The 16,198-nt window shown below is 42.8% G+C and overlaps 1 protein-coding gene across 1 annotated transcript in view; it reads right to left on the bottom strand.

Annotated features, from left to right (window-relative positions):
* Window positions 1-15,706, bottom strand: part of LOC123501381 (TSC22 domain family protein 2-like) — a 130,693-nt gene extending 114,987 nt beyond the window's left edge. Inside the window, exon 1 of the mRNA XM_045250194.1 lies at window positions 13,436-15,706. Coding sequence (XP_045106129.1) covers window positions 13,436-15,381 — 1,946 coding nt within the window. The 5' untranslated portion in view covers window positions 15,382-15,706. The remainder of the gene's footprint in view (window positions 1-13,435) is intronic.
* Window positions 15,707-16,198: the final 492 nt, after the last annotated feature.

Raw genomic sequence — 16,198 nt, 5'->3', positions numbered from 1 at the left:
CTTCTGTATTTCTGTCTGTGTAAACTGTGGAACTCTCTCCTGCTTCTGTATTTGTCTGTGTAAACTGTGGAACTCTCTCCCTGCTTCTGTATTTGTCTGTGTAAACTGTGGAACTCCCTGCCTGCTTCTGTATTTCTGTCTGTGTAAACTGTGGAACTCTCTCCTTGCTTCTGTATTTCTGTCTGTGTAAACTGTAGAACACCCTGCCTGCTTCTGTATTTGTCTTTGTAAACTGTGGAACTCCCTGCCTGCTTCTGTATTTCTGTCTGTGTAAACTGTGGAACTCTCTGCCTGCTTCTGTATTTCTGTCTGTGTAAACTGTGGAACTCTCTCCCTGCTTCTGTATTTCTGTCTGTGTAAACTGTGGAACTCCCTGCCTGCTTCTGTATTTCTGTCTGTGCAAACTGTGGAACTCTCTCCCTGCTTCTGTATTTCTGTCTTTGTAAACTGTGGAACTCCTGCCTGCTTCTGTATTTCTGTCTGTGTAAACTGTGGAACTCTCTGCCTGCTTCTGTATTTCTGTCTGTGTAAACTGTGGAACTCCCTGCCTGCTTCTGTATTTCTGTCTGTGTAAACTGTGGAACTCTCTCCCTGCTTCTGTATTTCTGTCTGTGTAAACTGTGGAACTCCTGCCTGCTTCTGTATTTCTGTCTGTGTAAACTGTGGAACTCTCTCCTGCTTCTGTATTTCTGTCTGTGTAAACTGTGGAACTCTCTCCCTGCTTCTGTATTTCTGTCTGTGTAAACTGTGGAACTCCCTGCCTGCTTCTGTAATTCTGTCTGTGTAAACTGTGGAACTCTCTCCCTGCTTCTGTATTTCTGTCTGTGTAAACTGTGGAACTCTCTCCCTGCTTCTGTATTTCTGTCTGTGTAAACTGTGGAACTCTCTGCCTGCTTCTGTATTTCTGTCTGTGTAAACTGTGGAACTCTCTGCCTGCTTCTGTATTTCTGTCTGTGTAAACTGTGGAACTCTCTCCCTGCTTCTGTATTTCTGTCTTCCTACGACTTGACTTTAAAGAGGGAGGGTTGAAGACATTTGTTCCTTAATTTTGGCTAATTCTTTACTATTCTTTTAAGGAACCAGCATTCAAATGGGACTTTTCTTTATTTTGTTGCCCTGGGCTAGTTTTCCTCCTGCATAAAATAAAATGTATACCTGTCTGTTTCAATAATAATAATAATAATAATAATAATAATAATAATAATAATAAAAATAACAATAATAATAATAATAATAATAATAGGAGTGTCTGTGTTTATGTATCTGTCCTTCTGTCAACACTTCTATTTAAATGCCTCTCCACACTTGTACCCTTCCACCCCTGCTCCTTCACCACTACCCCTGCCCCCTCACCCCTGTCCCTGCCCTCTCACCACTACCCTGGCCCCTCACCCCTGCCCTGGCCCTCCCCAACCCACTCCTCATCTAGTACAAGGTCGCCCAACCACCACCACCACCACCACCACCACCACTGCTACCTTCCTCGTCTTCTCTTTCACTCTCTTCTTCCTACTCCTCCTCCTCCAACTCCTCCTCTTCCCCCAACTACTCCTCCTCCTCCTTCTACTACTACTGCTACTACTACTACTACTATGGTTAGGTTTATGTGTGTGTGTGTGTGTGTGTGTGTGTGTGTGTGTGTGTGTGTGTGTGTGTGTGTGTGTGTGTGTGTGTGTGTGTGTGTGTGTGTGGTGGTGGTGTGGTGTGTGTGTGTGTGTGAAGAAGAAGAAGAAGAAGAAGAAGAAGAAGAAGAAGAAGAAGAAGAAGAAGAAGAAGAAGAAGAAGAAGAAGAAGAAGAAGTAGTAGTAGTAGTAGTAGTAGTAGTAGTAGTAGTAGTAGTAGTAGTAGTAGTAGTAGTAGTAGTAGTAGTAGTAGTATAAATAAATGAAGAACGAAACAAAATGAAAAGAAAGAAAACAAAAACACACAAAATGAAAACAAAACAAAACAAAACAAATAAATAAACAAACAAACAAATAACAGCAACAATAGCAACACAAATTCACACAAAAAAAAAAAATAAATAAATAAATAAATAAACAAATAAAATAAAACAACCACCACCATCACCACCACCAGTAGCTGAACCAGAGAGAGAGAGAGAGAGAGAGAGAGAGAGAGAGAGAGAGAGAGAGAGAGAGAGAGAGAGAGAGAGAGAGAGAGAGAGAGAGAGAGAGAGAGGGCTGCCAAGAGGGTGTAGTACTCAAGGCCACAGTGGCAGCTTATGAAATAGACGGTGGGTGACGGGTGACGGGTGACACGACACAGACACACAGACACGACACAACAGGTTCCACAGCACAGGCCGGCATTCTTGTGGCCAAAATACTACTCTCAGATTAACAAGGGGAGGAGGAGGAGGAGGAGGAGGAGGAGGAGGAGGAGGAGGAGGAGGAGGAGGAGGAGGAGGAGGAGGAAAAGGAAGTACAGGAGGAGGAAGAGCTGGAGAAAAGGCAAAGAAGAGGAGGTACTGAAGGAGGAGGAGGAGGAGGAGGAGGAGGAGGAGGAGGAGGAGGAGGAGGAGGAGGAGGAGGAGGAGGAGGAGGAAAGGTGGTGAAATACAGATGAGCTACAGACCAGGAAATAACACAAATGAACTGAGGAAGAGGGAGAACGTGTGGCTTGATAAATACATAGTCAGTCCGAATCAAGCAGTAACAATAGTGAAGTCAGTAACAGAAGGCAGAAATGTGGAGATCAGACATTGAGTTCTCTTAGACACCAATCATAATAAATATACTCACAAAAAAAAAAAAAAAAAAAAAAACAGGAGAAAAATATATAGATCACATATTGAGTTCTCTTAAACACCAAAGATAATAAATGTAAATACTAAAAAAAAAAAGGAAAGGAATGTTGAGATCAGATATTGAGTTTTTTTAAGATGGTAATAATATACTAAAAAAAAAAAAAATACAAAAAAATAGTTAAATAAGACAGTGCTAACAATAATGAACCCAGAAATATAGGAAAAAAAAAAAAAAGTTATTTAAATAAGATAGTGACGGCAATAATGGACTCAGAAATACAAAAGATGTAAAATATATAAGAAAAAAATCAATAAATCAATAAATCAAACAGAACTCAGTAAAACAGGCAAAGTTAAGTCAGTAAATAAGATAAAAACAATGTGAATAAAAGGAGGCCGCCGTGGTGCAGTGGAACCATGCGTGCTTTGGGGTCCGAGGGTCTCCAAGTGCACTGGTTCGAATCCTGTCCACGGTCCGAGTGTAGGTTGGGCTTCCTCACTCGGGGCAACGGTTTCCTAGCGGGTGGGCTTTGAGATAGGAGGTGCCCTATACAGTATCCCCTTTAGCCCAGAAATTCCCGTGAAAAGCCCACATAGTATAAATAAATAAATAAATAAATAAATAAATAAATAAAACAGCAAGGACACAGCAATAATACTAATGACACAGTAATGGAGAGAAAAGGTGCACAAAAAACAGTTTCCATACTAAGACAACAATGATAATAATGAAACAGAGAGAAGAGAAAAAACATGTACAGAATAAAATAGTTAAATACGACAATAATAATAATAATAATAATAATAATAATAATAATAATAATAATGAACACAGACACTGGAGAAAAAAAAAATGACTCGGGTAAATAAGACAGCAACAATAATAATGAACTCCGTAATAGAAGATAAAAACAATATGGATAAAAATTAAGTAGACAGCAATGACAATAATGAACTCAGTAATAGAAGAGAGAAAAAAAAAAAAGGTACAAAAAACCTTCCTAAAATACAACAACAATGATAATAATAATGAACTCAGAAACAAGGAAGAGAGAAGAAAAAATAAATAAATAAATAAAAAAAACAAAGCGTATACAGAAAAAGCGAGTTAGGTACATAAGACAGTGATAACAATAATGAACTCAGAAACAGAAGATAAAAATGTAGAAGATGAACAGAAGAAATGAACTCAGTAAAGCAAGAGAGAATAATGTGTATACAAAATGGTTTCCCAAAAGACACCAATACTTAAATAAAGAGAGAAAAAAATAAGTACGTATGTGGTTGGGGTGAGGGAGTGACAGTTCCAAGGAGACACAAATACACAAGGCGATGCTAAGATGATGCAACACAGAGAGAGAGAGAGAGAGAGAGAGAGAGAGAGAGAGAGAGAGAGAGAGAGAGAGAGAGAGAGAGAGAGAGAGAGAGAGAGAGAGAAGGGGGGGAGGTCAGGTGTGTTCAATTATGTAGCTAGTTGTTGTTACTCTTATTATTATTACCATTATTGAGAGAGAGAGAGAGAGAGAGAGAGAGAGAGAGAGAGAGAGAGAGAGAGAGAGAGAGAGAGAGAGAGACCTACAAACCCCTGGAACATTCTTGGATGGAGTGAAGTCAGATTGCACCAAGTTAAGTGGAATTGCACCAGGTAACGTGACCTAACACCTGAACTACACACTCCAGCAACACTTGGGATGAGGAAAGCCAGAATACACAATGTTAGAAGCAAGCAATGTAACCAAACCTTACCTAACATCAATACTTGAAACTCTGCCAACATTTTAGGATTCTTTTTTTTTTTCTTTTAATGCAAGAGGGAAACCAGTCAAGGGCAACAAAATATTAAAAAAAGAAGCTCCACATTGAAATGGTGGTTCCTTAAAGAGTAGTAAAGAATTAGCCACAGTTCAGGGAATACATCATGTCAGATTCAGACAACCTAAATTAATCATTTTTTTTTTTTTTCATAAAACACCTTAAAGACACATAAATAAGACGTTTTAACAAATATAGTGTATATACTTGTTTTAACTGCAAAACTAGACCAATATTTTAGGATGAAGGAAGTCAAATTACAACACATTAGATCAGGCCTATACTGCATTAACCTAATGTAACTGCAAAGCTACTCACCAACATTTAGGATCACACCATGTTAGCTTAGATGTAACCTTACCAAACCAAGTCTAAACCTAACCTAACCTAACCTAATCTAACCCAATCAACCCAACCTAACCTAACAGAAAAAAAAAATAAATAAATAAAATAAATAAATAAATACATAAAATAAAATCTGAGATGAAGAAAAGCAACAGTACACCACATTAGTTCAGGCTGCATCAAGTAATCTCACCTAACCTCATTAGACCTAACCTAACCTAACCTAACCTAACCTCATGAGACCAGACCTAACCTAACATAACCTAACCTCATCAGACCAGACCTAACCTAACCTAACCCAACCCAACCCAACCCAACCTAACCTAATCCAGCCCACCCACACCTAACCTAACCCAGCCTACACAAGCCTAACCTAACACATAAACTAGTAGTACCAGTAACACCTAAGGTAAGAAGAGCCATATTAACACATCTTAGGTTAAACTGCACCAACATACTCAACCCAATCTAACCTAACTTTTGCCCTAACCTAACCTAACCTAAGATAAGAAAAGTCATACTAGCACATATTGGGTTACACTGCATCAACAAACCCAACCCAACCCAAAATAACCTAACCTAACCTAACCCAACCTAACCCAACCTAACTCAACCCAATCCAACCTAACCTAACCCAACCCAAACTAACCTAACTAACTCAACCCAGCCCACCTCCTCACAGTCTTCACGATTCTAATCTCACACATGAGTTTGTGAAGCTGCATCAAATCACCAAACAGTAAGAGTGAATATGGAAACACATCATGCTACTAAAGGGGTTAACACACCTCCACACCAACTGACCCCCCTGTGAACCTAAATAATGCAACAGTACTGAGTGGAGAAGCCTGTGGAGGGACTACAGACCTGGACACTGTGTGGAGGACAAAGGGAGACCAGTGGGAGAAGGTGTGGAGAGGTGACAAGGAGACATGAGAGAGAATTGAAGATCTGAAGGTGTATAGAGGACAAGACAAGGAGACTAGTGTGGGAGAACGGAGAGGCTGGGGAGTGCGTGAGTAGGAGGGGAGGACAAAGAGACCAGTGTGGGAGGAGAGTAAGATAGCCTGGGGAGACTGTGTGGAGGAGGACAGGACAAGGAGACCAGTGTGGAAGACTAAGAAAAGCCTGGGGAGACTGTGTGTAGGAGGACAGGACAAGGAGACCAGTGGGAGGAGATTAAGAAGACCTGGGGAGACTGTGTGTAGGAGGACAGGACAAGGAGACCAGTGTGGGAGACTAAGAAGTCCTGGGGAGACTGTGTGTAGGAGGTGAAGACAAGGAGACCAGTGGGGGGAGACTAAGGGAAGATTGTGGAGACTATGTGGAGGAGGACAAGTCAGTGGGGAGAGTAAGAAAGGCCTGGGGAGTGTGTGAGACAAGGACAAGACAAGGAGACCAGTGTGGGGAGAGTAATGAAGGCCTGTGGAGACTATATGGAGGATAAGTCAGTGGGGAGTGTTTAGAAGGCCTGGGGAGTGTGTGTGGAGGAGGAGAAGTTAGTGGAGAGTGTGTGGAAGAGAAAAGGGAAAGGAGACTAGTGTGGAGGAGTGAAAAAAGTCCTCTGGAGATTATATGGAAGAGAACAAGTCAGTGGGGAGTATTTAGAAGGCCTATGAAGTGTGTGAGGAGGAGATGACAAGGAGATCAGTGTGGGAGTGTTAACAAGACAGGGGGAGTGTGTGAGGAGGAGATGACAAGGAGATCAGTGTGGGAGTGTTAACAAGACAGGGGGAGTGTGTGAGGAGGAGATGACAAGGAGATCAGTGTGGGAGTGTTAACAAGACAGGGGGAGTGTGTGAGGAGAAGACAAGGAGATCAGTGTGGGAGTGTTAACAAGACAGGGGGGAGACTATATGGAGGAGGACTGGGTGAGGAGACAGGCAAGACAAAAGTGACAGACTGATGAGCCGTTGAACCACCAAGCAAAGTTATGGTGACAGTAACGATGGTGAGGACGATGGCAGGTTCCTTTAACATGTTGGCGATGATGTGCCATGAACGCATCACCATCACCACCACCATCACCTTCATCACCACCAGCATAGCCACAGAGGTGAGTGTGCAGGTGATGGCCCTAGTGAGAGGTGGTGATGCTGGTGGTGGTGTTTATAGCCACACAGTGCTTTAAGATTGTCTGATGCCACCACACCAACACTGCCTCACCTCACCATGACACACACACACACACACACACACACACACACACACACACACACACACTATATATATATATATATATATATATATATATATATATATATATATATATATATATATATATATATATATATATATATATATATATATATATTCAGTTTGATGCACAGCTTACAAGTGAAACTGAAACTGAACAGAGAGAGAGAGAGAGAGAGAGAGAGAGAGAGAGAGAGAGAGAGAGAGAGAGAGAGAGAGAGAGAGAGAGAGAGAGAGAGAGAGACACATGTGATGTTTTATAAATATGAAGGAAAACTAATACTAAGGCCTGCCTCAGGAGAAATTCTGAGACATCTGTAGAATCAAGATCAAGATCAAGATCAAGCCTCTCGTGGACAACACGCACCACATAACAGCGTCAGCAGCAGCTCGTCTTTACTCGCTCAACTTACCACCAAAACTCCTTGCAATGTGGCCTAGCATTGCTAAGAAGACCAGGAAGTCTCTTACTCTCGAAGTGAAGCTGGATATTATTCACAGACACGAGAGAGGCGAGAAAACTATAGCATTGCTGGCCACCATCTTGACTCCATCTACTGTCTCTATTTTCAAGTCAGCAGACTATTAAGAAGGCTGGTGAGACGGTATCTTCCTTGCAAGCTAAAAGAACCACCTGAACTCGTGACTCTACAATGGATAAAATGGAAAGCCTTGTGGACAATGTGGTACATAAATTTTGTATGCGGTACAATGATGTGCCCTTTGTTTACATTCCACGGGTTGCCGGTTAGTGACATTCTCGTTTCACTCTCCCTCCCTTCGTAAGATCATCAACATTATAAAGCTACGTACATACATACATTAGTGTACATTATAATGACTTAAATCAAATTTAACTGCCTATATGTTAAACTTCATAATTTTTACTTTCATTAAACCTTTCACTGTACTATGATGCACTCTCACTTTGCTTACTCTCAGTGGAAGTTCAAGTCAGGGGTTAAACTTGTTATAATCGGTTCGCTTCGCTTAACGAAGTTTCGCTTAACGAAATGTTTTTAGGAACGTAACCCCTTCGTTAAGCAGGGATTGCCTGTACTGTTAAATAACTAAGACAGAATGAAATACAGAACAATAAAGAAGAAATGAAGAAAGGATGAAATAAATAAAGGAAAACAGAAAAAAGAAAAGATGAAAGAATGAATGAAAGAAGATAAAGAAGAAAACAGGCCACACCAAGACACAATGAAACACACAAGAACAATGAGAAACAAATGACGAAAGGAAGACAGGAAACAGAAAACAGAAAAAGCAGAAAGAATAAATGAGAGAAGGAAAACAAGAAAACAGGCCATACTAAGATTTATATACTGTTTAATCAAGATAGAATGAAACACACAATGAGAAAGAAATAAAGAAAGGAAGAAATGAATAAAGAAAAACAGAAAAGAAACAGAAAAAGCAAAACAGAAGAAAAGAAAGAAGAAACACAAAAAAACAAGCAATACTAAGATTCACATACTATTTAATCACCAGGACAAAATGAAATACACGAGAAAAATAAGAAAGAAAGTGAATCAAGGGAAACAGAAGAGCAGAAATGATAAACGAGATAATGATAAAGACAAAAGCAGGATTTAAACAAAACGTACAAATTTACATACACTTCAATGCATTCCTTTCAACACACAGACACAAAGACACTGCCCGGGGACTGGTGTCTGAGTGGGCCTCTTTGTTATACTATGGTGATGTCCTTGGCCAGTCATTCCCTCTTACATGATAAAAGGAGGAGGAGGAGGAGGAGGAGGAGGAGGAGGAGGAGGAGGAGGAGGAGGAGGAGGAGGAGGAGGAGGAGGAGGAAGGAAAAAAAAAAAAGAAAAAGAAGAAGAAAGAAAGAAAAAAGAAGGAAGAAAGAAAAAACAGGAAAAAAAGAAGAAAAGAAGAAGAACAAGAAGAACAAGAAGAGGAAAGAAGAAGAAGAAGAAGAAGAAGAAGAAGAAGAAGAAGAAGAAGAAGAAGAAGAAGAAGAAGAAGAAGAAGAAGAAGAAGAAGAAAAAGAAGAAGAAGAAGAAGAAGAAGAAGAAGAAGAAGAAGAAGAAGAAGAAGAAGAAAAAGAAGAAGAAGAAAGAAAGAAGCTAGATTTAAAAGCAACAAAAAACAAGAACAAGAACACAGAAACACGACAGTTCTTAAGTACACCTTTCCTCAAGTCTCCCCCCCCTCTCTCTCTCTCTCTCCAAACATTACACAAGCAGCAAATTCTAAAACGTATTCCTCTCATTCCCTTGTTACCTGTAGATGCGTGTAACATATCCAAGCACTGTCTATTGTTGTGAACTGTGGCAATGGGAGTTTTGATGAAGGGAAGGAGCGACGGTTTAGGAAGCAGTACAGGGAGGAGGTCACAAGGAATGGATGAAGGGAGGGAAAGCTATGAAGGAGAATATAATGATGGGACTCTTTCTAATGGTAATAGTAAGAGTTATTTGTAATGGTTGTTATAATGGTAATAGTTCCAGTTTTTATCATTCTTCGTGGTAGTAATAATAAAAAAAGATTTGTAATGGTTGTTGTAATGGTAATAGTTGTAGTTTTGGTAATTCTTTGTGGTATTAGTAAGAGTTATTTGTAATGTCTGTTGTAATGGTAATAATTCCAGTTTTGCTAATTTTTTTATAGAAGTAATAGTAAAAATGATTTGTAATGCTTGTAATTATAATAGTTCAAATTTCTATCATTATTTGTGGTAGTAATAGTAAGTTATTTGTAATGTTTGTTGTAATGGTAACAATTCTAGTTTTGGAGGAGGAGGTGGAAAGAAACACAGGTTTAAGGAGTTGAGTTTATTCCCGACTAGTTTCGCTTGTGGCTTCTTCAGGGAACCCTCCTCCAACTTGTCTGAGTGTCTATACAATTGTAGTTTTGGTAATTCTTTGTAGTAATAGCAGTAAAAAGTGATTTATAATGCCTGTTGTAATAGCAATAGTCCTAGTTTTGATCATTTCCTGTGGCAGTAACAGTAACAGTGATTTATGAAATGATGATGCTTGTTGTAGTGGTAATAGTTCCAGTTATTCATAGCAGTGACATAGTATAATGGTAATTGTAATTCTTTCTGACAGTAGTAGGTAACAGTTGTTTGAAAGAGTAGTATAACATGTAAGAAGTCTTTAAAACAGTGACTACAGTAATAATTGTTTGTAATTGTTATATATAGTCATTTGTAGCAGGAATGGAGAGTTTTTATTTTTATTTTTAATTCAATCCATGGAGTTTTGTGGGAATTTTTTTTTTCTTATTCGGTTTATATAGCTTTTTTTTCCATTCTTTTTGTGAGAGCTAATACTTGTTTTGCTTATTCCTGATATTTGTATGTACATAACTATTAGTGGTAGTGGTGGTGGTGGTGGTGGTAGTAGCAGAAATTACAGTTGTTTGAGATCACAACAGTGTAGTTCTTAGCAACAGTACACAGAGACAAACAACAAAGTTCTGCACCAAGCTGTTTGTAAGAGTAGCAGGAATATTGATGATTTATTGTAACAGCAGCAGCTAATGATGACTGTTAGAGTGCCTTGCCATGCCAATAACTCCACATCAATGGTAAAAGTAATAGTACCAGTAGCAGTGTTGGTGGTGATAGTAGCAGTAGTAATAGCAGTAGTAGTAATAATAGTAGTAGTAAAAGCAGTAGCAGTAGCAATAGCAGAAACAGTAGTAGTAGCAGTAGCAGTATGAGTAAGTGCACCACCCACCACCCACCAGTGATGCCCTCCCTCCACAACACGATCTTAGTGGAAGGACAGCTCACAGTCCCACGCACAGATTACAAGCAACAAGCACCCCACCCACATACCCACTGACACATGCACACACACACACACACACACACACACCTGCCTATCTCCCAAAGCAAAGGAAAAGTTCTCTCTCATTCATTATAAACCTTTCAGTCTAACAAGAGTGTATACATAAACCTCAATGTTCTTATGCTCCAATGCTTTAAGGGTGATGACTCTTAATGGTACACACACACACACACACACACACACACACACACACACACACACACACACACACACACACTTGCCCTAACCACCACTAAATCACTACTTCCTCTCACACACACACACACACACACACACACACACACACACACACACACACACGTAGAGGGCAGATTGAGGTGGTGTTGGCAGTTGGCACCACCACCACCACCACCACCACAATCTGGCACTCACCCCTCCCCCACCCATCACCCAATCACCCCACACCTCCCCCTCCTTCCTGGCATGCTTGGAGTGTCATGGGGGAGGGGTGGCAGTATTAATACACTCCCAGGGACATGTCAAGGCAATACAGTCACGGGTTTAAATAGTGTAGCTAAGTGTATCTATCCTAGCCATGCCTAGCCTAACCTAACCTAACCTAACCTAACCCAACCCAACCTAACCTAACCTAACCTAGCTAAGTGTATCTATCCTAGCCATGCCTAACCTAACCTAACCTAACCTAACCTAACCTAGCTAAGTGTATCTATCCTAGCCATGCCTAACCTAACCTAACCTAACTTAACCCAACCCAACCTAATCTAATCTAACCTAACCTAACTCAACCCAATCTAACCTGACCTGACCTAACCTAACCTAACTTAACCTAACCTAACTCAATCTAACCTAACCGTTATTTTTGACGTATTGGTGGTGATCTCTCTCTCTCTCTGCTTTGGTTTGATTTACATAGTTTTGTTTATTGTTTTTTTTTATTATCTATTTTTTTCTAATTCCCTTTTTTTGGTTTATTTAGTTTTTTTGTGTTTCTTTTTTCTATTTTCTTCTCATTTTTCTTTTTTTTTGGGGGGGAGTTTATTTACTTATTTTTATTTTTATTTTTCAATTCCTTCTCATTTTTCTTTTTCTTCATTAATCTAGTTTCATTATTTTCTCTTTTCTATTTTTCCATCTCTCTATTTTCTTCCCACTTTCTTTTTATTTTATTTATTTAGTTTTGTAATTTTTCTTTTCTATTTTCCATTATCCTTTCCTTTATCAAATTGGTTTCATTATTTCTCTTTTCTATTTTTCCATCTTTTTTTTTCTTGATCTGCTTTTAGTTTTATCATTTTCTTTTCTATTTCCTTTTTTTCCTCTTTTTTTTATTTCCCTTTTTTCTTCTTTGGTGTATTTGGTAGTTAATCATATTCTTTTTTTTCACTTCCATATTATATCAAATTTTTTTATATTTTTCCTCTTTTTCCTTCCTTGTGGTTTTAATATATTTTTCCTTTTTTTAATATTTTTCTTTATTTTCCATATATCTCTTCTTAGTTCTATTAATTTTCTAGTTTTATTATTTTCCCTTTTATTCTTCCTCTTTCTTCCTTCCTTCCTGGTTCAGTTAATTTGTAGTTTCATTATTTTCTCATTTTATCTTATCTCTTCCTAGTTTTATTAATTTTGTATTTTTTATTATTTTTCCTTCTAATTTTCCTCTTTTTCCTTCCTGGTTCAGTAAATTTGTAGTTTAATTATATTTTCCTTCTACTTTGCCCCTTTTATCTTTTCCTAGTTCTATAAATTGTGCAGTTTTATTGATTTCTCTTTCTATTTCATCTCTTCCTGGTTCTATTTTGGTAGTTCTATCATTTTCCCTTCTATTTCCCCTATTCTCCTCCTTCATTCAGTTAATTTGTGGTTTTCTTCTTCCCTTCTATTTCTGAGGATATTGGAGAAAGTGCCAAAGTGTTTATATTTCCTGATGTATAAAATGAAGGCAATGTTTTTTGTGGTATTCTTTGTCTCATTCCTTAAGTGAGGTGTGTGAGTAGTAGAGCTCCGATCCAGCAGACCAAATTGGCAGCTGTTGCAGGAGGTGAGAGGAAGGAGTATAGAGGAAGGGTGTTGCCATTAATGGGAAGGAGGTCAACAGTGACTCATACACAGACAGACTCCCACAGACACAGACACACACACACACACACACACTACAGCTCTGTATGCTTCAAACACAAATGCAACATACACATATATCATAGTAAAAAAGAATGACAAAGGAATATAAATAAATAAGTGAGTAAAAAACAAGAGTAAATAGAAATATAAGAAGAAAAATGCTGCAAATACATAACAACACATGTAGTATGTTGAGAAATAAACACAACACAGGAAAGGAATGTGGAGGGCAGGGAGGAGGAAAGAAGGGTGAGAAAGGGAAGAGGCGAGGCAGTGAGGAGGAGGAGGAGGAGGAGGAGGAGGAGGAGGAGGAGGAGGAGGAGGAGGAGGAGGAGGAGGAGGAGGAGGAGGAGGAGGAGGAGGAGGAGGAGGAGGAGGAGGAGGAGGAGGAGGAGGAGGAGGTGGTTGGGGTACTCACCTCTCTGATTCGTCCTGCTGGGCAGGGGGCGTGGCGTTGGTGGCTTCGTCCACGGGCTGGGCAAGGGGGATGCCCTCCAGGTTGGTGGGGGGCTTCTGAGGCTGGGAGAGGGAGGGCTGGGCCTGGTCAGCGGCTGAGGGTGCTGCCGTGGCCAGGGAGTGGTGGGTCTGGGGCTGGGCGGGAGTGGTGGCAGGAGTGGGCACCAGCCCGGACGACTTGATGGTGGAGGCGGAGGAGGCCGCAGGCAGCTGTTGCGTGGCACCCATGGCCACTGTGGCCGGCACCATGCTAGCCCCCACTGCCTGCTGCTGGGAGGCTGCCACCGGAGGCAGCTGCTGCGACCCAGCAGCTAGGGTCTTAGAGGGCAGTGGCTGATTGAGCTGTGGCTGGCCTGCTGCAGCCTTCTGGGACAGGCCGGCCTGGGGCTGGGTCATGACTGGGGTGGGCTGGTGGGCCACGCCGGGCTGGGGCAGGGTCTGGCTGGTCAGGGGGGCCATCACCCCTGGCTGCAGGGTCTGGGCCAGTACGCCAGATTGGGGCACGCTCTGGCCAGGCAGGCCCTGCTGGGGCTGCTGGGCCGTGGGCATGCTCTGGGAGGTCATTGGAGTCTGGTGGGGTGGGGGCTGGGTAAGGGAGGTGGGCGGCACCATCACCCCGCTAGAGCTGACTGCTGGCTGCTGGGGCACGCTGGGCTGGCTCCCCTGTGGTGCCTGCAGCTGAGGTGGTGGCTGCTGCAGGGGTGGGGGCTGCAGGGGCTGCTGCATAGGAGGCTGGGCCTGAGGAGGGGTGTGGGGTGAGGGGGAGGGGTGGATCTGGCTGGTGGCCTGTGGGGCCTGGGTGGCAGCAGTGTAGCCCTGGGAGATCTGGGGCTGCAGCTGGCCCTGTAGAGCAGCAGGCTGGGAGTGAGGGGGATAGGGCATGGTGGCCTGGCCCTGGTTGGTGGGGGGCCCGGGCAGGTGGGTGGAGGGCTGGAGGGGCACAGTGCCTTGGGAGGCAGGCACCATGGGGGTGGAGGCCTGGGAGGAGTGCGGCACTTGGTACTGCTGTGGCACAGACACAGAGTGCGGCTGTGCCTGGCTGGTCTGCCCCTGCGGCGGTGCAGGCTGCTGTTGCTGCTGCTGAGGCTGCGGAACCTGTTGCTGCTGCTGCTGCTGCTGTGGTTGCTGTTGCTGTTGCTTCTGCTGGTCCTGTTGTTGCTGTTGCTGCTGCTGCTGCTGAGGCACGGTGAGCTGCACCACAGTTTGGGGCTGCGTGGTGTCGCCGGCCTCCCCGTCCTTCAGCACCGTACCGGTCACCACCACCGTGGAGCCGTCGTCCTTCTTGACGCTGCCTGCAGCCGTCACTGCTGGAGAGTCCATGAAGTCCAGGCAGATCCAGCGGCCCCTCTTGAATGGCTCGTTGGAGTCTATCTTGACAATCTTGAACCTGTTCTGCCAGTGGTTGACGTCGTCAGATTCCCCGTCAGCCTTGGCCAGGGCAATGCCTCCCTCTGTCACATTGACAGTCACCCCCTGAGGCAGCATGGCCGTCATCACGCCCCCCGAGCCAGTCTGCTGCACCAGCGCCGTGATACCGTACTGGGAGCTGGTGGGGATGACAGGGGCGGGCCCAAAGAATACCTCCTCACTCTTGGAGTAGTCCTCGAAGCTGGGCGTCTCCTGGTCCAGGTCCGTCACCTTGGAGCTGTCCATGATGTCAGAGATGTCCTCCGTGTCGTCAGCACTGTCCTCGCCGCCGTCATTGCTGAGGCGAGAGGTAATACTCGTGATCTGGAAGGAGGAGTTTTTCTTCTTGGGGGCAGCCTGTCCCCCCCCGGCCGCCAGGTGCAGCGCCCCCCGCTCCCCGTCCAGGCGAAGGGTCTCGCTAGTGGTGATGGTAATCACGTTGCCGCCGCTCACTGACTTATCCATTGCCTGAGTGTTTGCTTCACTCGTATTGGATGCCATATTGAATTTTTATGAGAATCCCGAGTCAGAGCGAGTGGCCCCGGCGGCACCACTGGCCACTGTGGCCACACTCGCCTCACTCACTCACCAGCACCGCGGAGTGCGCGTCGCGCCGCCCGCTACACTCACAGGCACCCCGCCGTCACGTCCTCCGAACATTTCCCCGCACTCCACTCTTTCCTTCACACACAAGTCAGCGTATAGACAGAGAACTTGCCTGATTTGTTTACCTATGAACTTTAATAGATGGCGCACACAGGGTCGGCAAATCCACAAAAAGCAGGTTCTCGGCGGGCGGGGGCAGACTAGTGGGCGGGCTTGTTGGGTTGGATGGTGTGCAGTCGATGCGCCTTTGTCCGCCGCCGCCTGCTGTGGTATTGGCCTCGGCGGGCGCGGCGGAATCTATACCCATAAAAATGTTCTCTTCGCTCCGGAGAATCTGGCAACCGCCGGAAGGATAAGGCTCAAGGACCATACAAATTGCCTTAATAAACACACAAAACCATTATATTAACCCTAAAACACTCTATGCTTAGTATGGCAATATTTATTACATTCACTTCAAATATATTCCACAGCAATATCTATGAGGAGACACAAGCTTCCGCTTATTGACATATTTACACTAAAGAATACTTGGGATATATATATTATGCAATAAATAGTCATAGATTCATATACTCACTATTTTTATGATATAAAAACGACTGTGTTCAATTGTTGGAAATAACTCCCTGGTACAATTATGTAATGGCCTTTTATCTTAAGATGTGTATCAATAATGATCTTCTGTATTAGGTAATGTTGCGATTCTATA

Source organism: Portunus trituberculatus, chromosome 9 (assembly GCF_017591435.1).
Source record: "Portunus trituberculatus isolate SZX2019 chromosome 9, ASM1759143v1, whole genome shotgun sequence".
Taxonomy (NCBI): domain Eukaryota; kingdom Metazoa; phylum Arthropoda; class Malacostraca; order Decapoda; family Portunidae; genus Portunus; species Portunus trituberculatus.
Note: the sequence above shows the minus strand (reverse complement) of the source record. Positions and strands in the feature narration are given on the sequence as shown.